Raw genomic sequence first — 24,324 nt, 5'->3', positions numbered from 1 at the left:
CACTCTTCATTTCCTTCCAGAACGTAAGAGTTGCGGTAATTGGAGACATTTGGAACTCCTCAAGACTTCTCCTACCTGCTCGTTCCTTATAAACGCCAACAATTGCCTATTATATTATGCCATTCTGGGGACAGATCGTGCTTAGATGGCTCCCAACTCTTTGCCAGTAAAATAAAAGATGCATATTTTACACTTAGAGTGTTACTGCCAAGACTTGGAAAGTTCAAAAGTGCAAAGTCAGTGCATTTGTAAGGGACGCCTCCACTCAGTCCTAGCTGTGAGAACGTGAGGAATTTGTCAGAGCTCAGAGTGGGGCTAAGAAACTCTTTTTCACCTTTATGACACAAGATGTGATTTTAGAGCTGATTCCAGAGCAAAACATGAGAGCAAATTGGTACTTCATCTCTACTTCTGTGCCAGTAACTCTTCAGGGAAGGGACTCTTCAGCAGGCAAAACTACCACTGTTATTTATATTTTCTATTTTGTTTTGTTCCTCTAAAGTTTGTGCTAATGGACGTTTGGGGTGTACTAAACTTGTTTACTCAGTTCATAAAGGTGAATCATAGACAACATGCACAATAAGAATCAATATCAGTGTGTTTTAGAAAGGTCATGTTAGGAAAACTCACAGGAAGGTCACTAGAAATGTCTTTCTAATTTAGCCCAAAATGAGAATCCTGTTATTATTTACTCACCTTCATGTCATTCCAGATATAATGACTGACTGGCTTCTAGAAGAAGATATATTGAAGAATATTTCAACTGCTTTTGTCCATACAATGATGGTCAATGGGGTCCAATGTTGACCTTATGGTATATATAAATTGATATTAAAAGATATTATAAAAGCAGTTAAAAGAGGTTAAAAGAGGTAAAAGAGGCTAATGTCGCCTATGAGGGTGAGTAAATGATGTTTTTGGGTGAACTATTGTGTGTACTGCATTCTTCTTCAGATGTTCATCTCCAGCTTCTCTATTTGACGTCTCTCTCCACCAATTTTGACAGTACCCATCATATGTTTTCCTTCTATTTCTGATGTTTCGCACCTTTATTGACTGAGTAGATCAGCGAGGCTCAATTAATAACGGAGAAGGATTAACAGCCTGACCTTTTTTTCTGCCCATAATTCCCATGGGGCTCAATTTATCTTCAGGAATCCACAGCTAGTGAAAAAAAAAGTGATTGACACTCCTAACCTTCATTGGGATGTAATCTTCATCTTTAGCACTCAGAGATCTAATTAATTAGTGGAATCTCATTTCCGCACTAATGCAAGTAGACAGAGGCGTGATAGAGGAGAAAGGGGAGAGAGGGAGTGTGAGGAGAGAGGGAGAGGGTGCCATTTTTAATCACTCAAGATGGACTCCACCTGCTTTATGCACTTTAGAACCACAGCTGAACTTTCTGGCTTGCTGTCAAGTAGCTCTCCTGGTTAAACCAGGTAAATGTCTAGATGTTAACTCTTGTGCTGTGGAAACCCTTGCGAGAGTGCTTTGTTTGCTCACTGCTGCACTGGGGCAGGTCAGGGTGAATCTCATAAGAGTTTTGCAGTGTGCAGACAAACTAGACGTTTGCTTCAGGACTCCAGTTTTACACTGAATATTATGATGATCCAACAATACCAAAATAGTTTATTGTGCAACAGCAAAATGTCTTTAAAGGAATAGTTCACTCAAAAATGAAAATACAAGGAACAGCCTAGGTTTGAGTAAATTTATCATTAGGTACATCATTGCTTAACAGTGGATCTTCTGCAGTGAATGGGTACCGTCCGAATGAGAGTCCAAACAGCTGAAAACATCAAAATAATCTACAAATAATCCACACGACTCCTGTCCATCAATAAAAGTCTTGTGAAAAGCTGCATACGTGAAAGAAACAATCATTGAGAAGTTTTTTTTTATTTCAAACCATTGAAAGTTTTCACGAGTATAACGTCAAAGGCCCAGCACTGATGTTTGGTGACTGGTATCATGTGTCTAATGGCAATATGTCGCAATGGAAATGACAGATTATTCTGACAGAGCCTCCAGTATTGGGGCAAAATATATAAAAGGGTCTGAATGGCATAGAAAGTGAAAATCTTTTTATACCAAAACTCAAAACTACTGAAAAATAATCAGCTTTTTAATTTGCAAATTTATTGAAGAATACTTTTGGATATCATTAATAAAGCCTCAGGTAAAAGGAATTAAAAATGATGAATAAAAGACAGAGCAGAAATTTGCAGAATAAAAGTATAGAACATATTTAAAAGCAGTCCTGGGGCAATCCAAGAGCACTCTGCGTTCTGCATAAACTCACTCACAAGTCTATTTCCTAGCCAACTAAACTCAATCTTTACATAATAATGACTGAATAAATGACAGTTTATATCTTTTATGCAGAGAAGTGCACATCAAATCAAGCAATAATGCAGTGTTTTCAATCGCCGCCCGCACCCCTCTTGCATTCACTGTAATATTTGCATTTAGATGACACAACATAATAACTCGGGAACCACCTACAGGAGTAAATATTTTGCTGTCTGTTTTGTCTAGCCGTCCTGCCAAACACAATGATTCATTAATTGAGCGCGGGAAAGAATCTTCATATGGCGACTGACATTCAATTATGCGGGAGAGATCAGATTAAAAAGAGGTCCGAAAAGCATGTCTGAAAAGCCTATTTTGCAAGCGAGCGCAGAGGGGAGGCTGAAGCTGTAATTTGAACGACCGTTTGGGTCCTGGGTGAACGCGGCGGCAGTAAGGGAAATCACTACACCACGACCTCACAGTAATTGGATGTCCATTGTGTGTCTGTGCATGTGCATGCAGAAGAAATGCGTGCCAATGTGTTTATACGCCGTTTATTTTCATTTGATGAGGCTTGTAAAATGGGCCTTAAATTGCACTACATTTTTATATTATTACAAACCCAACAAGCTTTAAAATTCACACTTTGATCATGTATAAATAGATTATATGACATTAAAATGCTTGTAAGAGCTTGAAACAATATTCACACAATTTCTGTTCAATGTGCCGTTGAGAGTCCTAATATCTTGTTCCTTTTCAAAGACACACGTTTTTTCTTTAGCTCTTCTCCAAAACCTGAGCTACCTATCTATGTAGACAGCATTTAGATAGGTGATAGATAAGTATCTACAGATATTTTGAGGGAAAAAAAAGGTTTAAAAAAATCAGAATTCTGATTTTAAAAATTGTGAGAAAAAAAACAACAACAGAATTCTGAATTAATATTACGCAACCTGACTTTTTTCCATCTGAATTGTAAGTTTATATCTCAAATTCTGATTTTGTTGCAAAATTTCAAAAGTCAGAATTTTGAGAAGTAAAAAAAAAAAAAAAAAAGGTGCAATTTCCTTTTTTATTTTTTATTCTGTGATGGAAACAGTCTTCTTCTATATGATTCAAGCTAAATGTTGATAAATATAATTATAGGGCTTTGTTCAAAGATTATATTATATTTCATATAATAGTATAATATTTGTTCAATACCAAAACATATTGACTGTATAAATGTACTCTTGTATTCAGTTTTTGTATGTGATATGTATTTTTATTCTTACCGGCATCATTAGTTTAATAGCATGCTGATGTCAAACTCTGTCTATGCAGGCAAGCTGACAGCAAGACAGCTCACTAGGATTCAGAACGGAACTCTTATCTGACCACAGACTGGCCATCAGAAGCAGGACTGTAATGATTAGACATACTTCGTAAGAGTACTGCCAGAATCCTGTCACTGCGTATCGATTTTAAGATGTCTATTTTGCTACAGTGTCATTTGGGCTTATGAAACAAAGGTGGGGCTACTCCGCCTGTCAATCGGCTGTCAGATTTAGTGGCAGGACTGTGATTGCCAGGACCCGGAGCAGATGCACTGTGGGTAGCCCACGACAGCAGACTGACCACAGAAGTTAGTTTGAGAAGGTCCTACAGTGGCCGCCCCCCAAAGTGAGCCTGCAATCTGTCAGCCAGTCTAAATAAAACTCAAAACTAAACTTCAAACAGAAGTCCAGAATTTTATGATGTGCAAGCCAACTTTTATGATATGTGAGAAATGTGTTGATTTGGCAAATGAATGTCATTTGTTCAGGGTACTATCGAAACACCAGTAATTGACGAAACGAAACTAAAATACCATTTAATAATAATAATAACAAATAATTGAATAAAAATACACCAACAAATAATAATAATAAAAAAAACAAGAAAAGCATTGATTTGGCAAATGAATATCATTTGTTCAGCATCATAATGAAATAACAATGATTTTAGTCATCTTTAAACAAACAAAAAAATGTACTACGTATATAAATAATATATACTTATAAATAATGTAGTAATGTATAATAATGTTAAGTAAAAAATACTTTAACTAATAAAAATAAAATAAAATTAAAAACACTTAATCCTAAAGCACTCTGCATCGTGAAAAAATAAAATAAAATAAATTGAAATAAAAGATGGATACTTCCCATAGACTAGTACTTCTAATTTCAACACTTAAGTACATTCAAAAGTAAGTACTCATACACAACCAAATGCGCACATCTACACAGAGCCCAGTTAATGTTCAGAAGGTTGTATAACTGAAACACTGTGTGATCATTTACATTACTGGGTATTCCTCGCCAACAGGCAATGTGTGTAGGATCAGTGCTGCAAGCTTCTGAACCAATCAGATCAGAGGAAAAGATCAATTCGTGACAGGTGCATGTGATCATCCTCCATATCTTTTGGAAAGGGCATCTGCTGCCTGCTGCACATGAACAGACGATGGTTTGAGGACTGGATCTGGGCTTATATAAGAGCTTTTGGTTTTCCAGTTAATTATGAATTACGTTTCACGTAGTTGAGAGTTACTATGACATAAGATTACAAAATGTAATTTAACCAAGTTGTGATGTTCCCATTTCTGACAAGTGAGTTCTACCTGATTAATCTGATCTGATGTAGCACATCAGGTACTGTACCAGAAGCTTACAACACCGACATACGGACATTATTAGTCACGCATGCTCTTCTGAGAGATACCAGAAAGAAAAGGCACCCTTGACCTGTCACGAGATGTCTGCACTGAGAAAACGCTGTTCAAGACAGTTTGGCAAGCTGTCAACAAGCCATTAGCTGAGCTAGCCATTCTGCCGTTATTTGCTGAAATAGTGAGTATGCATTCAATTAATTAGATTAACCTGTCCGATTCTTGTGGAACATCATATGTGTGCTGCCTTCACAAGTCTTTCTGGGAAGTTTCTACATAAACTCTGACGTCTTAATTACAATGTGATGTGCATTCAAATGACTTTGATAGGAATAAAACTGACATGTTGAGCAATTTCAAAGAGCTCTTTTTTTTTTTATTTACATACAAATGAAGGAAGATTTAGAAGTGTACCATATATTCTGGAAAGCACCTGATCAGATCTCACATTCAAAACAGAACGGAATATATGAAAAGTAAATTTAAATTAAAAAATGTAACTTATTTTGTCTTCTGGGAAACATGTAACTATCTTCTGTAGCCTCTGAAGGGCAGTGCTAAAAAAAAAAATAATAATAATAATAATAATAATAATAATATTTAGGAAAAATAAGAAAAATGTATACATCTCCAATCTGTTCAAAAGTTTTCACCCCCGGCTCTTAATGCATGGTTTTTCCTTCTGGAGCATCAGTGAGTGTTTGAACCTTCTGTAATAGTTGTATATGAGTCCCTCAGTTGTCCTCAGTGTGAAAAGATGGATCTCAAAATCATACAGTCATTGTTGGAAAGGGTTCATATACACAAAAATGCTGGAAAACCAAAGAATTTGTGTGAACAGTTTAACTGTTCAAGACAAACAAGGGACTCATGAACAACTATCACTAAACAAAAAATACAGCTGTGGATCATTCAGGTAACAACAGTATTAAGAATCAAGGGGGTGTAAACTTTTGAACAGGGTCATTTTTATAAATTCAACTATTATTTTCTCCTGTGGACTATATGTAAACATCTTTTATGTGAAAAAATCTTATTGAGGTCAGTACTAAATAAACAATAACATGCATTTTGTACGATCCATCTTATTTTGGTCAAATAATTAACATTTTGCAGATTCTGAATGTAAACTTTTGACCTCAACTGTGTGTGTATAAATAAAATAAGATAAAATTAAATTAAATATTGCCCTAATAGATCAGTAATTCTTTTGATATTTGCATGCATTCAAGAGAGAGTTTTAAAAGAAAAAAAAAGATAAGCCGCCTGTGATCACATTCAGAACATAACTGGAGAACTAGAAAACAAAACAGGCTACTTTAAAATAAATTACAATAAACAGTAAGCAAGTAAATATGTAAGTAAAAAAAAATAAAAATAAACAAGCACTTCATATTTATCTAATTCCTGATACAGGCCAGTTTTTAGCCAGTCAAACACAATAGATTTCACAGACCGATTCTCGGCACCGTTGTGGGCACAGTTAAAAACAAAAGTGTTTGTGAACTTTAAAAATACCAAGAGCTAAAAAGTAAATTTCTGGCTAAGAAACAGCGCACACCTGTCTCCTTAACACACCTGAAATCCCCTGGAGCTCATTGTGTAAAACATCTGTCACACATATGAGATCAACTGCGACGAAGCACAGACTCGTGGGAATCGTGCAGAGGAAACATGGTGTCAGTGAGTCGCAGCGGTGACAGTGAAAGTTAGAGCAGTTTGTCAACATCCAGCGTTTCACTATGAAGAAATCAGAATAAACGGCTACATTCAGACACCTTTCATGTAACATTTCAATTACAACATCAACCCAACCATCAAACGTGCTCTGGAACGCATACAAACATGCATTTAATGATGGCTTTGCTCTGTTCCAGCTGAGGGGTTTTCTACTGGCCTTGTCGGACACAGCTGATGTTGGTGGATAAGTGTGTATAACCTCAATTAAAGCATGCTCTAAGTGTCTGACAACAGCTAATATTCCTCTTCCAGCAGCGGGCCGAATTGATGTTCCTTCATTCGTCACCCCGCAGAAAAAGCAATCATGCTGTTGTCTCGCTCTGCTTAGGAACTGGGAAGCGCTGCCTCCAGTTGCTCATTAGCATGCATCGCTAACACCCCCTGTCCTCAAGATACCGTAGCATCTTCCCTGCATTCATCCAACCTCCCGTCTCTTAACAACGTTAAAACCCCTGCTTTAATATGCCGAGGAATCTGCTCTAATATATTTGCTCTAAAGGTGTCTTGAGGATAGTTAAACATTAAAACACACCACAGTTATTGTTTGTCCCCGTAGACTTGCCCCCTCAGGTTTGCTTGCTTGTTTGCAGAGCTCGGTTTGAACAGAAAGCCTCCGTTCTGTCGGTCCTCCTGTTAGAGGTTCGACTCGCAAAGCTTTAAGAAAACAGCCAGCTGAGTTACAAGATCTGACAGTCTTTGAAATGGGTAATTTTGAAATATCTGCGGTACATTTTGTAAATTCGCCATTCATATTATATGGAAAATTGATTTGCAGACACTAAATAAGACCTGGGCTGATTGACACTGAAGCAGTAGTGTCAAGATATTTCAGAATGGTGGAATAGCTTTCCTCTCTAGTATGTTTAAGCTACAAATATTTGGTTTAAATCCAGCGCTAACATCACTAACATGCTGTAAACTTGCTGTAGCCTATCAAATATACACTTCTAAATGCTAGAAATCTTAAAAAATGAATAGAAAGTATTTCAGAACAGAACAGGAAATACAAAGAGAGAAGGAAAAGATTTTGCAGTAAGATTCCATTAGTTAGTGCATTAGGTATCACAAACTCACAATTTTTATACTATTCGAACAATTTTAAACGATTAATTGTCAATATTATTTTATTTTTATAGACTATATTTACACTACCATTCAGAATAATGTGAATTCTATTTGTTTATTTATTTATTTAAGAAATCTTCTATACTTACCAATTTTAGTTGATTTAGCTGATATTAAAATTTCAAATAACTGTTTTCTTTTATTATATATTTAAAGTCTATTTATTTTTTGATGGTAAAGCTTAATATTTAGCCAGATCATCCTTCAGAAATTACTGTAATATACTGATTTGGTGCTGAAAAAAATAAATAAATAAAAAATCTTATCATCAATATTGAAAATAGTTGTGCTGCTTAGTATGTATCAGTAAGAGAGATATATTAATTTTCAGGATTCTCTGATGAAGAGAATGTTCAAAAGAAGAGCATTTATTTGAAATATAAATCTTTTGTAACTGTCACTGATCAATTTTTGTTTACATTTTGAATAGTAGTGTATTACATATATTTTAACTTTTTTATTTACTTTATTTTATAAACATAATTTTATCATATGCTATTCTTCATTATTAATACAATACATTAATACAGTACACTGTTCAAATTAGGGCTGAAACGATTCCTCGAGTAATTCGAGTAACTCGAATACAAAAAAATCATCGAGGCAAATTCTTGTGCTTCAGAAGAATCGTTTTAGTCTATTTACTAGGGATGCACTGAATTTTCGGCTGCCGAAAATGTATCTCTGTATGAATGAATGGCAGAGACGTGCGTTTTCCTTTACCACACACACACTGAAGCACGCGTGACGTGACGCTCGCGGTGATTTCAGAGTCTGTTATCTCAATGAGGACATAAATACACAAACATCTCCAGAACTGCTCTGAGAGTCACTTCATGAGTGTTTCACCGTTTCATTTGAGTAAAACTAGCGTCATATCATATTCACATAGAAATGTAAAGGAATTCATGGCAACCCGTCAAAATAAAAGTCCGGTTTAATTTGAAGATATTGCAGCAGAAATGTATTACTATTGTTCAATGTACTGTACATACTACTACTACTAAAATTATGAAAACTTTATTTTTTAAGGAATGATCACACAACATTTCTTCCATGTTTTAATTTCAATAGTAAATCCCCTTTGTTTGCTAAAAAGTTGAATTTTCAATAATTTAAAGATAAATAAAATTAATGTTTTATGCCTTCATTTGATAACCAGATACACAGAACAGAATTTCTGAGGAAAAATAAAACATTTCATAAGGCTATTTTAAGAATAAATAACAATAAAATATTAGATGAGAGAAAATAAAACATAACTTTATAATTGTCATTTTCTTTAATCATAGCTATAATTATAATAACACCTAAAATATGTTGCGTGTAAAAAGTGTTTGTTTCATCCACTTCATCCCAGAATTTTTATTTCGGTGCATCCCTGTAACTGCATAGAGTGCACTGTGTTTGCAACCACATGCACCTTTAAAGGATTACACACACACCAGTATGCAGAGAGACATTTAAGAGGGTTTATTCTCCAAATAACTTTAAATTCATGTTGCTGAAAAATGTGTTAATAAATGTTGTGTGTATGGACTGTTGTTTTTGTTCCACGTTAGCTTCCTGCCCACTAATTTTTGCCTCTTACAAAAGCCACAAAGTTTTCTAAGAAGACAGTAAAGGCTTATGTCACGCCTGAGCTGTAGTTAGGCTGGAACTTGAAAGTTAAGTTGCACAATGTTTAGGTTTTATTATTATTATTTTATTACTATTCTTTAGATTTATGTCTTAGTTTTAGGTTGTACTATGTTTACCTTTTTTAAAATAATTTGAAATTGATTTTTATATTTTTATATATTTGTATTTTGAATGTAATATGGCAATTAAATGCAATAAATGGGTTTAGTTTTATTAATATATGCAATTTCAGCAATAAAAATGTAAATTTTTCTAAAAAGGAAACATATTACTTGTTCATTTTAAGAGACCGGTCTTATTTTCTCTTGTATATTTAGTATTGCTCTTTAATAAAGAAAAAGTTATTCTTATCCGATTACTCGATTTAATCGATAGAATTTTCGGTAGAATACTCGATTACTAAAATATTCAATAGCTACAGCCCTACTTGAAATATTAAAAATAATTTGATTTTAAATGTAGAAATCGTATGATAACCAATGCATTAACCTCCACTGATTAAAACAGAGTTACAGAAAATAAAGGAATTTAAGAGAGGGATAAACTGCCTTATTTCAACCGATACGAAGTTTGTCCATGACATCACCAGCTGTGGGCGGCGCCCAGAAATTAGCAGTACACCAGTGATTAAAAACATCATACTATATAACAAACAGCATACTCTTTGCCAGTCTGCTATTACTTCATGTAACTTACATCCATCCAGCGATAAAAAAGAGGCACTCAAAGAAAGCACGTACCTCTCTATCAAGCTGGTGGGGTGCTATCACAGTGACAATGTCGCCTCTCTCCGGGTCGATGTAGAACATGTTGGGTGAAGGTTTATCGGGCAGCTGTCTCACGATGATGTAGCGCAGTACAGCATTGTCCGTGTTGGGATCGTCTGCGTCGTAAGCCGTCATGGTCATCACTGTAGTGCCTGCCAAAAACAGTTGAAAAACAAAGAGTTATAATGGAGACAAATGGGCAGGATGCTACTCGGTTTGGTGCCAACTGTATCCTTAAGGTTTTATCTGTACACCGAGACCACTTGTATTGCCATTTTTCATTAAACCGCACAGTCGAACAGAACTGTAATCGATCGAACTTGGCGAGCCGAGCAACAGAAGACGACGCGCTTTGAATGAGGCTTCAGGGCAGAAAATACAAAAGAGCAAAAGTCTACTTCTAAGAAGCCGTGTTACGATTCTTCCAGTGCATCCGAGTTTTATATTGTACTGCATCTAAAATAAGGATGCCGTTCTTGGCAGATGAACTGTAATCCTAGTCAATCCTTGACATATCAGTCCGCCTGCTCTCTCAGACGTGGCCTCCGGAATGAACAACGACTCGACGGTATCCGGAGAGAGGGCGATATCACAGTTCAAGCGACGCCGTTCATCTATTTCATTTTCCCTCCGTCTCATCTGAATGTGCTCAGCTGCAAAAGTGGGCCGCAAATGGAGTCGGAGCCTCTCAAAGTCACAGTGACCAGACAGTGACACGAGGCTAAGTCATATCTATCTCCTGAAGTTAATGGCCTCTATCAGTGACGTTAACCTCCGATCAGCCTTTACGAGAGCTCTTGCACTGTATGGCATATATCCAGCAGGCACCAAAAAGAGAAATAAAAAGAAAAGTGGGGGGGAAATGTGCAGACACCCTCAAATAGGAATATTAGCATCTTAGAGTAAATGAGTAAAAGGCAATTATAAGTAATTAAGGGAGAAGTGAGTATCTGCACAGGGAGAGAGATGGTGGTTAAGCAGTACACCTCTAATGATTAATTACACATGCTGAAGCGCATAGCGGGGCTCTCTCGCGACACCGCTAGTCAGAGCGAGCGGTTCCACTTCACTGTTCAGTTACACGAAGTTATACGACCTCCGTGTTCGCAGAAACACACATTGACACACATACGAGTGTGTGCACAGCATGACTGCACACACAGACACATGCAACCTTTTTCATTCTCTCATGAGCATACGGAAAGACAAGCACCCAGACAAGAGCACTTATACTGCGCTTTATGAAGAGCAACCTAGCACTGAAATTAAGTTTGAAAACCTTGCTATTTATCGTGTGGTTTTACTCTTGTCATTTGTTTTTACAAACTAAAAAAGGTAATCAAATGGCAAATATATATATTAGAAATTAGAAAGAAAGAAATGAACCTGTACAATAAATGAATGACGTAAAATAGCTCTAGAGAAGAAAAGAGTGTGCAAAGACACAATTTTAAGAGTGGGCCAGTGCATGCATATACAATTTGGATCTGATTATTTATTTATAATTACCAAAATTGCCTCCCAATTTATCCCAATAGATAGATAGATAGACAGACAGATAAATTGTCTTTCAGAAACGTCTAAACACCAGAAAAAAAAAAATGCATTTGCCTCAAAACGATAAAGAGCTTCTTTTAAGTCTTTTCATTAGAGCTCAGTTAAATCAATGACTGTAAATCATGTCAAAATGAATGTCTCAGCCAAAGAAAACATCTTTAGTAGCCTACTATTCCTTTTCTGAGACATTTAAGTTGAAATTGATTTCCTTGTCAGTGAAAACTAGTCCAGTCTAAACATTTTGTTTATGCATAGAATACATTCATAATCAAGAAATTTTTACAACTGAACAAACATTTGTGAAAGAATAGCACAATCAAACTAATCACCACAAGACCCCTTGATTCTGAATCAACATTCAATCCGGTTCCTGTAGTTCTATTAACCTGTTCTCCTCCTGCACCCTCATAAAGATCAAAAAGCTATGAGGTATTTAGTGCTCATCAATATGAACCATGACAAAAGCCATCAGCTCCCATCAGCACACACATAAATCAACAAGCAGATCTAATTGGCTGATGGGAAGGGCCAGAAAGTGAATGCAAATCACTGCTACGCAATTATGAGGCAATTATGTCAAAGCTGAGCCCAATTCAGGAGCTATTGTCTTCCCTTATGAAGTCCATACTCTCCCCAGCGCCAAGCCGGAATCAATGTTAACTACATTGGAAGGTTTAATGGGAGGACCTGAAATGGCTAGACTTGAATCTGCGGGTCTCCATTACTATATTATCAACTCTGTTCATCTAATTGGGGCTATGGGATCAGTCAGAGTGAGGACTTTTTCTTTCTGGCTCTTTCTTTCTCCCTTTTAATTCCACCATCTTGTCACACTGAACAAGAGGCGGAACATTGAAATGAATAATGTCTCATAAAATGCCTGACTTGAGCGGTTAATTTGATATCAGGCTCAGTGTCTAACTCTGCATTAACTAAGGCTGAAAACATTCACTGGCATACTGAAATAAACCATAGTATGAACAGGCAAGTAGGAGATGTGCTGCATGGACTTGCGCTATATAAACATAAAAATTATAAATAACAAAAAGATTTTTTTATATTTATATTGTAAAAAAAATTTTTTTTAAAAATTAAAAATTATACATATACATATATATATATATATATATATATATATATATATATATATATATATATACGACCCCCTTTTTCCAGATGTACCTGTTGGAAAAAGGCTTTTTGAAAACCAAATCTTGTTTTTTTTTTTTTTTTTTTTTTCTCTCTCTGTAAAACACATTTATTAAATTATTTTCATATTGCATATTTTTCCAATTCTAATTTTTGTTTTGAAAGTATGGTAAATACTGGTAAAATGTACCAACAATGACATTGGAACATTTTGATATACCATTGAAATAACAGGTAGCCCATCTGAATTATATAACAATTAGGCTATCAATCTCATAGTAGCCTACCAAAATGTTATTATCAGTAGACGTGAAATCTTATTGTAGTCTTCAAATCTGGGTACTGTCTTATGTTTTAAAATCACTTACAGAGGAAGTTTGTTCCCATCAGGCTAACATGACAGTCACGATCATGCTGCTGTAAGCTTTTCTTTTTCATTTGTTTTCATTCGCGATCTTTACAACACACATTACATTGCATATTTCATGGCACACTCGTTTTATGCGTTTTTGGCGCCACCTATTGTTGTGGGTGTATTATTGACATGTCAAAGTCTAGACCCTGAATATAAGACGACCGCGTTTTTTCAGATGTATTTCCAAGGAAAAAACATCGTCTTATATTCGGGTCAATACGGTATATATATATATATATATTTATTAAAAAACACACCAAAAAGTATAACAGTATCAGGCCCGGATTAACACAGTGTAGTGCCCTAGGGTGACCACATTTGAAGTGCCCCCCCCAAAAAACATTTTTTTTTGTAATGCCACTTTTTCCCCTTAATTTTATTAAAGGTAGGCTATGTCATTGTCAAATTAAAAAAATTATATTTTTCCAAAATTTCGAATAAAAAAAAAATAGAATAAGAAGAATAAGTTACTAATCAAAAGAAATCATATAACAAAATTAGTTTCCACTACAAAGGTGGCACAGAAGAACACAAAAGTGGCATGTAGGTAAATTTACAGACATTTACAGAGGCTCAGAGGTGGCATGGATGTTTTAAATTCATAACAATGTTGTGAGATTAATGTTTTAAATATAAAATTTTGAATATAGAACTATTGTTTGATTGAAATTATTTAAATAACTGAAAGAACGCTTTAAACATAAAAATGAAACTGCCAGCAGGTGGCGGTAAGTCACTGATTTTTTCACTGAATCATTCATTCAATTGATTCGTTTGAACAGCTGATTCATTCAGGAACGAAGCAAGCGACTGTCTTTATGAGTGGGTAATTGAATCACTGACTCACTAGATTCATTTAAAAATGCAGGTTCATTCATAAATGAAACACCGCTGTGTTTGAATGGAGATGAGCAGTGGCTCGGCTGTGACTGTTTGAAACTATATGTTGCTTGACTAAATAGAGCAAAATCAGGCAATACTGTTAAAAGTCATAGAATGTACATCACTTTATATAACTTATTGTTTATTGAGCTGTTGTATTAATTTAATATCACATTTACAAACTCCTTTAATAATCTTTAAAAGCTGTTACTCACTTCAGTTCATCGCAATCTCACAAAGCTCCATTATAATCAATGAAGCGCTCTACACTGCACAACGAATCTCTTATTTACACTGTCTACACTTTGTTTGTTATAACGAGAGGATTTGTGAGCTTGCATAACTCAGCAATGAACAAAAGTATTTTGAGCAGTGAGTGGATTCTGATTAACATTGCATTCAAGGAATCAACATATGTCTGCGATACATTACTCAACGCTGCACAAACACGCAAGCAGAAAGCTTTGAAGCTCCTCTCAGCGCAAACACAAATAGTCTATGCTGATTGGGTTAGTCGCACAGGTGCTCCTAAATATTTTTTGATAGTCGCACTGTATAGCCCTGGCTATGTGTCCTGATATTTTCTCTCTCTTTTTTTTTTTAAATTTACGTTTCGCACAACCGCCAAGTCGATGCTGCCTATCCACCAAATATGCTCGACTCTGACTGGGGGGGAGGGGGCAAATACACTGTGACCTGACCCAATCGTAATTCTTTATATGCTTGCATATATTTGATATTCTCTCTGTATATTGTATCATTAACTGTTCGTTTTCTATGTATCTGTATCGCTTCCAGCTAAATAATATAAATAAAACATGAAAAAATATTTTAAAGGTCTTGTCATTATCGTAATCACTTGGTGCCCCCCTATTGGCTGGTGCCCCAGGGCACTCGCCCAATCCCGTGTATGGATAATCCGGCCCTGAACAGTATGTATAACAACAGTGTGTGTATACATATACTGTATATACGTATTCATATTTTTTATACATATATATACGAATTCATATTTTTATTTAGTGATACAATGACATGTTAAATTGATTTTAAAAAAGGATAGTAAAGATTTCTTTCTTGAAGAATGCTGTTCTTTTGAACTTTTTATTCATCATAGAATATGCGTATGTGTAAACATTTTTTTTTTAAACAAAAAATATCAACTATATTACTCGACTGTAACAAGTCATCAATCTGTGAAAAAAAGTTATGGAAAAAAATTATATCTTAATGAATTTTTTAACAGTATATAATAATAATAATAATAATAATAATAACAACAATTCATAATTTATACCTTTCTCATTCCGGCTTTCTGTGTTTATCTGTTGCGCACACTGTTCTCGTCTTCTCATCCTGTTGCTCTCTGATATAGCAGAAGAATGTGTTGTTTGGAAGATCAAGGCATTTCAGTGGGCATGGTGGGTGCCAATCACTGAGCCCCACTCCAGAACCGAAGGCAGTGGTGTACCATCCAAAACTGTGGGCTTCTCCACAGGGTGCCTTCCACTTCGACATGGCCCCAGCTGCTTAAAATCAAGCGCTGGCTAAAAAGCTGGGCCCTTCAGCTTTTGCGGAGGAGAGGTTTTACATAATAATAAACTCAAAATGTGTCACGCCATTAAAAGGGCATATTTATATTCTGATAATGACAGTTCGGGCCAGGATTCACAGAAATCAGACCATTTTTCCTTCTTTCTCAATCCGTTTTTCTTGTTCTCGCTTTTTTTCTTGCTCCCTCTGAAAGGCTAAACAATGTCACTAGTGTTCTTTCAGTTGGACAAAACTGTGTCTTATAGAAATAATCTTATACATCTTATAAGTACATACAATCCAGTTTAACCAGGCACTCAATATGCTGAAATAGGTCTTTTAAATTGTTTAAATTAATAGCTAAGTTTCAATCCGAATTGTGCATTCAATTTATGTAGACAAATCTGAATATCATAACACGGATGAAAACCACAATTTATTTCAGCACAAAAACTTCATTTCTATGTAAATGTGCTTATTTGCCCATTTAATCAAAGAATAAAATTATTTGCTTTGTTTACAAATTTACAAATTATTTTGTGATATTCAGGTTTTTTCCTATTTATTTATTTTGCATAAATTTCATTTGTGTAGTGTATGGGCAAAAAAAATATGTTAACTATTCCTTTAAAAGTATGACTTCTATTGGGAAGTATGTAGGCAGTAACATTATATTATTTAAGGTTATGCATAAAACAGTGCTTAAATTATTCAGCACATTTTGGCTTTTTTTTAAAGCACCGATTCAGGTGCATAAATCTCAGTGGTGTAACAATACCATCCCATCATAGTATGCTAGATCCCTGACATCCTAGTAGAGAACACCAAATCACATTCAGTGCTAATTTTGCAGGAACAATTGCATTTTTAACAGTTTCATAATTCCTTTAGGTGCTAAAACAATGCAAACAGCATGTGCAAATAAACAACACCATCAGCAGGCACAATTCATATTTAGTCCACCTCTCTGTTTTCAGTTATACAGCACTGTACAAAGAGAGTTAAAAAGAAAGTAAGGGCTACAGTGTGTTAACACAAGGCCGGTGTCACACGTGGCACATCCTCTATTATAGACATCCAGGGAAATCAATATGACTTCAGGATCTCATTCACACCGGGGAAGCCAGCGCACTGTGTGATGGGCTTTATAATAGGAAAGAACGGGGGGAAAGATTGAGACAGGATGAAATAATGATGGAGCAGGTGTGTGTGAGCGAGTGATCGGACTAGATACCAGGATGAGAGCGAGAGAGAGGAAGGGCGAGAGGTCCGCAGGGAAAACAGACAATGAAGCTACTGGACAAGGGATCACGGCGCTATCTTTGGACTTCGGCTAAGTTTAAAGTGTGCAAATAATGAGGCTAATCTTCTATTAGAAATCTACCAAATTACTTTTTTTGTTCACGAATGGACAGAGATTTATTCGAAGGACACGTTTGAAACTTTGCAGCACACGAAATGGTGTGAGACTTCAAAAGGCCCAAAATTCTAAATAGTGTGGCTTTTTATAGACCATCACTGCTACACAGCAACAGAAAAGCACAGAGTGCTATTACCCTTCATTTTGGGAGGTAATTCAATACAGCTAGCGGTTCTGGAGAAAGATAAATGGACTACAATGTGAAATGGAGTGCTGTGGTGAAATCCGCAGCCTTCTTGTCCTGAAAGACCCAGCTTGCCTATTCTCCCTTGGTTAAAGGCACTCAAGTGAAATTCAGCGTCTGTCTAATAGAAGTCCGCAGGCATAGTCCGGCTATTCGACTTTCCCGTTGTTTCATTACACCATGGCGAGTAAGCACCATTTTTATGAAAACCCCTAAACTGTTGGGCATTCTGCAATTTACTCATTCCCTCAAAGTGTAGTCCCATAGCAGAAACAGTGCTGTATAAGGAAGAAACACTTGAAACTTTGCATTCACACATTCACATAAAATGCTGCACCTAAGCTGAAGGAGAACATAGTTTTTTATTTATTTATTTTTTTTTGCAAGTTACATATTTACTGCTCAAAAAGTAACTAGGTTAATACTTTATTCCCATGGTCAAGGAGATGGATTGAATGAAAGAAAAATATATTCCTTTCTGTCAGTATTTAAATCAGTAAAAAAAATCTAAAATCTTTGTTTGTGTTCATTTTAAGCCAATATACATATGGGATGGCATGAAGCTTTAATGGATGGAGGATCACTTAAAGGGTTGTATTTTTTTGTGTTCCACTGTGCTGCATTTTAATTGTTGTTATGCAATAGATAGATGTTTTTGTTTTGTTGTCCCCCTTTTAACATTTCAAACATTTCATGCAATTTATTTCACTTTGCATTGAGAAGATGATTCAAAGTGATGAAACAAGAACCTCTTCTCTGTTTTTATTTTTGCTAGGTTACTTCAATTTTTTTAATATTTAAGTACAGAGTTTTTACGTTTACTAAGTTTCTGGCCAGACACTTAAAATGAGGACTTTTTTCTTTCACTCAATGTGTTTACTTTCACTTAAGGATAATTGAGCACTTTTTATACCTCTGCCAAAAAAAAAAAAAAAAAAAAGGAATCTATAATGTATATTCAAATCTTCTGGAGCCATACGATAGCTTTGTGTGAGAAACATTATTGGACCTGGATCATTCCTGAACTAATCAGTCCATTTAGTGAACAGGATCAACCAGTACTTTGAAATTATTCATATAAAAAGATACCAATACCAAAGGAAGTTTCTGAATTCACTTCACTGACTCAATGTTCCATTTCTTGAGCTAATAGCTCCCTGGAGGGCGAGATTATACGCGAACGACAAAAGTTTATTTATATAAAGCCAATGGTTTCAGAAGACTTATAAAGCATGGACTACTTTTATTGTTCTTTTTGTTATTGTATTTAAAAGAAGTATCTGAAGATTCTTTGAATCTTTAAATCTTTTTAAAAGTGTTAAAAAAAAAAAAAAAACAGCATGCAGGTTTAGAATGACATGACAGTGAGGAAATAACGAGATCATTTTTGATGAACTGTTCATATAAGTAGAGAACACTCAGCCATTTAATTATAATTGATTCATTCTAAAGCACCATTTGTCAGATCCCAAAGGGAAACAAAAGTGTGCAAAACCTCCACTTTTTGAGAACATTATCAATGATTTACATAAAAGGTGAACGTCAGGGCGCCAGTAAAAGGCTAATAATGGACTACCTGCACTTTCATTGTTTTGGTATTGTATGTAATGCATACAAGTGCTCATCAAGCCATAATCATTTCCACAAATCACTTCTACCATCCTATTGTGAGATCGAACCATCCTTTGTGACTGATACACGTATAACCTAGAAAATGCTAACTTAGTTTCTCAGGACTGAAGCTAAAACTGTTCAGGAGGTAAAATTGAGGCTTAAAATGAAAGAATCAATCTAATTTCAACAAGATTCAGCGTCACAATGCCCCACTATGCAACCTTTTGTTATAAAATAACACCAGTGATTTTACATTGGACGTCAAGCGGCGACCCAACACAACCTAAATTGACTTTCAAAACTAAGAAAAATGTCTTAAAATCAAATCCTTAACTTGCACTTCCACACTTTTTTGTTTCATTAAGCCTCAGAGCTCTGGTAGCTCACATAAAATCCCACAATGCACACGGGCAAGTAAACACAGAAATGTAATCTGTGTGTCCGGTTTGATCCCAGGCCTGCAGTGGAAAGTGCTGCAGCATAAAGCCACACATCATTCTCTCATCTCGTCCTTGTCGCCAGCTTCTCCATTACAGATATGAAAGAAGAGAGCAAGAGGTAGCACTTATTAACACGATCCGTGTCTGTGTGTGAGTGAGACGAATGAGAAGATGAGAAAGCAAATGACAGAGAAAAGGAAAATAATGCAAGGGTGTCTGGAAAAGAAGGAAATAAAAGCAAGCAGAAATTGTCTTTACACTGCATGCAACCAACATCTGAAGTGGCGTTTATTGAAAGTATGTCTTTTAATGAGACACAGATGTCGCATAACAATCGCCGCAAACACACTGCAAAGTTTTGGCAGTGACAACCGCATGTGTTTGCTGAAGTGAATCCTCTAATTTCAGTTGGAATTGGGACGTAATGGTCTTTGACTATGTAAAGGTGGTCTGGTGTTCTGTGACAGAATGACAGTAACACACCTCTCTTCCCTCCACCTCTTCACCTTTACAGCCTACAGCATACTAATTAAATTCTACCTGCACCACTATTCCTATCACTTAGACATACGGTTCACTCATTCTAACAGTTTCCAGTGCAGAGCCACATGTACCCATAAACACAACGAGTTGATTAAACAGTGAAGCGACTTCAAAAGCTGCACACTATTTAAAGTATTTCAACTACAGTCAAAGAGTAGCTTTTGGGACAAAATGATAAAAGTAACAATATATAATATAATATCATATCATATATATTATATCATATACTTTATTAAATATACATTATTAACTGTCTTTACTTTTATTTTGAAAGCTGAAGCTCGCGATTATGGAAAGGGGCGTTACATTTCCTGACGAGTGCTTGTGGTGTTCGGCCAATCAAAATGCACTGTGCCAGTTGGCCAATCAGAGCAGACTGCGCTTGTCGGAAGGAGGGACTTTGTAGAAAACGAAGCCTTTGAGAGAGGTGGGGCATAGAGGACCTACAATAATGTACAGTATTTGAAAAATAATGTGTTTTTTGAACATTAAAGCATGTCAACATATTCTGTTACACCAAATACACCAAATAATGATCTTTAAAAAAAATCATCATATGACCCCTTTAACCCAAGTGCTGGGTTCAGCCTGTTGGGTCATTTTATTGGGTTATTTTTAATATTTTACCCAGGTACTGGGTAGTTTTTCTACTATAATAATATAATATAATATAATATAATATAATATAATATAATATAATATAATATAATATAATATAATATAATATAATATAATATAATATAATATAATATAATATAATATAATATAACATAATGTAATGTAATCTAATGTAAAAGTTTGGAATCATTAAGATTTTTAATGTTTTTGAAAGAAATCTCTTATTCTCACCAAGGCTGTATTTATATGGTCAAATCCAGTAAAACCAGTAATATTGTTAAATATTTTTACCATTTAAAATAACAATTTTAGAACATTTTCAGCCATCGTACTTTCCACCAAAATATTAAGCAGCACAACTGTTTTCAACATTGCTGATAATAAGAAATGTTTCTTGAGCACCAAATCAGCATATTAGAATCATTCTGAAGGATCATGTGACATTGAAGACTGGAGTAATAGCAGAAGAAAACAATTCTTTTAAATGATAATAATATTTCTTAAGAAGAGAGATGCAAACTGTGACAAACAGCAGCGTTTAACTAAATATTTTAATATAAAAAACGCCTGAAAAGACTTCTGTGCAGAACTGAATTTGTCAGTCATTCCTATTTGAACTGAACAAACTCTCAGAGGAAACTGCCCAAACAACTGATTCACTAGTGCAAATAACCTATCATTGCCCCGACACTAGCACGGTTAACACACTGATCCAACAACCACTAAAATATGGCATTCGTTGAGGAATTTCTTCACAAATTTGAAAACAGTTGAGCTTTCACATTTATGATTATTTTTTTTTTTACTAGTTCAGGAAAAGGACAGCAGTCACAGGAACAATGGTGGCAGCTGATTAGGGTGCAGAATGTCATCTCTTCCTATTAGCAGAACACTGTGTATTAATTTTCTATTAAGTACCCCTATAACATGTTCCATTTATGCAAACGAGGCCGATATTGTGGACGAGTATACATACACGCAATGGAAATGGATTGGAATGAATATCATCAAATGGAATTGTGTTCAATTAGATAACAAATTTGTTTGTGTCTGTGCTTGTATATCTGAGGGGGAGTGCAAGAGTATGTTTACAGTCATGTTCGGATGAAAAAATCTAATTAACACCTCTGTGGGGTCTTGCTGCATTAGCTAACTGTTTCACAGTGTATCCGTAAAGCAGCAGGAATCCGTTTGGATCTCAGCAGCACACAGCATACGTACGGTTTAATGCGTACATCGCTGCAGCTAAAACATAATGTGTGTCTTACTATGGCTGCGCTCATCAAACCAGAACGCAGAACGGCAGTCCTCAGCGGGGCAAAATTAATGTTTAAGGAGACATCAAGCTCGACTGAAATGACATTTTGCTCTGTGATCAAGTCTTGTTGCGATGCAAACGAACAGCTCAGATTGTATCATTCAGGTTTAATGTTTGCCTGACTTAATATAAACCTAAACTTCCTAATGGAATCCAATTCAATACAGGCAAGGGAGAGTGAAGTAAACTGTGCCATGCTTTACTTAAATTGTCCTCTAGACTCTAAACAAATTAAACTGGATTTCAAGACGTCTGCTCTGACATTACAAAATAGCATATATAACATAACATAAATGAGTGAGTGAGTGAGTGAGTGAATAATTAAGCAAGACTATTCTAAAGTGTTATTTCATCATTGGCCTCATTTTTACATTTTTATAATGCAATTCATTTTCAACATTCAGAATATTTAAATGGAATTAAACTTTTTAAAAATTTATTTCATAATAGTATTTATGGGATAAATTATGAAATATTAAATTGCATTCTATTTTAAAAAAACAAAACATTGTTAATATTAGCCATTACCAAACAAAACTTTTAATAATTGATAATCTTTAGTAAAACAATTATATAAATGAAACATCATGCATGCTCAATCTATGTTTTTAGACCTGAACAAGTACATTTATTTTAACATTAAAAAAAGCAATAAATATTTTTTTACCTGACATGTGGGCCATTCAATTTGAAGTGGAAATCACATAATTTCTCATGTACATCATCTCTCAGTCACAGGCAGATAAATATGATGAAGCCTTTCTAAATATATAGTCACCTGACAAAATTATTTGCTTAACTAATCGACCAAAAATTAGAATTTTGTCATTATTTACTCATTGTCATGTTTCAAACCCATATAGCTTTCTGTGGAACATTAAAGAGGGTATTTTGGAGGATGTTAGTATTACAGTTTCCCTTGACTTCCATTATATGGACAAAAAATTTAAATAAAAATGCAAAGGAAGTCAATGTCGAAAATGGTTATCAAACATTCTTTGAAATAGCTTCTTTGGTGTTCAGCAAAAGAAAGAAATACATTTAGGTTTGTAACTACAGTAAATATTGCGTTTTAGACAGCATATTGCCTGTTTTTGCTCAATTTCACCAACAAAAATAAATCCAAACACAGCACCGTTTTGCGTCTCTGAGGAACATGACGGTGTTTCGTTCCTGAATCAACCGTTTAAATGATTCGGTTCAATCACAATGACTCACTTATTAACAGTGACTTGCTGGAAAAAACTTATTGGAAAAAATTAATCTGCTACATGACAATAGGCTACATCAGCGGGAATACTTCAAACCGGAGCTGTTTTTGTTTTATATGCTGCTAAGAAGACACTCCAGATAATGGGTCAAGTAGGCTATAGATCCATCATTGCTCAAAGTAAAAAAAAATAGTTTTAATAAATAAAAAATTTGTAAAAATCAAGGAAATTTCTCTGGCATTTCTTTCTTTTTGCTGTATCGAAAACGTACTGAACCGTGACACCGCTGTATCGTATTGAACCGAACCGTGAATTTTGTGAACCGTTACACCGCTAACAGTAAATGATAGGTGGACTATGGCTTTAGCGAAGATTTTCTTGCTTGCTTCTTTCTACTGACCCACCGCTTCCATCAGGAGCTGTAATGGTGGATGGTCTCTGACACCTCATCAGTTGTGTGTGGTCACACACTGTCTTCTACAACCTGACAGCAGGCAGGCACCTTGTGACACCTTTCTGACAAACACTCACACAATCAACCGAGAGGTAACTCTCAACACTGACAGCAGCATGCATGCTAACACAAGCACACATGGGGAACTCATTGAACACAGACTAGAAGACTACAGCAAATAGACCACAGCATGCGAAGACACAGCTGAAATTATTCGTTCACAGAATCCACTATGCCCCTGGCCGAAAAGTGCCTGGGGATATTATTTTCCCTTTTTTTACAGAGCAAAATTTGCTCTCCGTTTCCCTTTGTGAACTTAAAAGTCAAAGTCTTTCCCCACAGCGTCCAAAGAAACTCAAAGGGAAAATAAATAATAATCTCTGTCAACATCAGGGCTATCGAAACCCTAAAGACGGAGTCTTTGACAAAAAATCTTGCTTTCTGAATGAGAACACTTCATAGATTCATGAGACCATGGTCATTTACATGTCAGAGACTTTTAGAACCTCGCCGCTTTAAGACAGAACCGCAGAGAATTACTGGGCCTGTCAACACTGAACTGCTTTCAAACCCAAGATCTTTGCACTTGAGGCATGTAAAACAAGACAGAACAAAGTTACTGAAATACCAGATCTTTACCCGATGCTTCACCCTCCAAAAATGTTTACAGAAAGCTTGACAGCTCAGGGTCAGAACCCGTCCGCCTTGGTTACTTCCTGTCGT

General features: G+C 35.5%; 1 protein-coding gene across 3 annotated transcripts in view; it reads right to left on the bottom strand.

Moving 5' to 3' along the window:
- cdh13 (cadherin 13, H-cadherin (heart)) overlaps window positions 1-24,324 on the bottom strand; it is a 341,165-nt gene that overhangs the window by 102,148 nt on the left and 214,693 nt on the right. For 2 of the 3 annotated variants that reach the window (XM_058751362.1, XM_058751363.1), the window contains one exon: window positions 10,237-10,415. In XM_058751362.1, the coding sequence (XP_058607345.1) occupies window positions 10,237-10,415 (179 nt within the window). Of the gene's footprint in view, window positions 1-10,236; window positions 10,416-13,337; window positions 13,442-24,324 lie in introns of those variants that run through there. The other variant, XM_058751364.1, reaches the window with a different exon arrangement.

This window comes from Onychostoma macrolepis, chromosome 18, assembly GCF_012432095.1.
Source record: "Onychostoma macrolepis isolate SWU-2019 chromosome 18, ASM1243209v1, whole genome shotgun sequence".
NCBI classification, from domain to species: domain Eukaryota; kingdom Metazoa; phylum Chordata; class Actinopteri; order Cypriniformes; family Cyprinidae; genus Onychostoma; species Onychostoma macrolepis.
The sequence above is the reverse complement of the archived record's forward strand: the minus strand, read 5'-3'. Positions and strand labels throughout refer to the sequence as shown.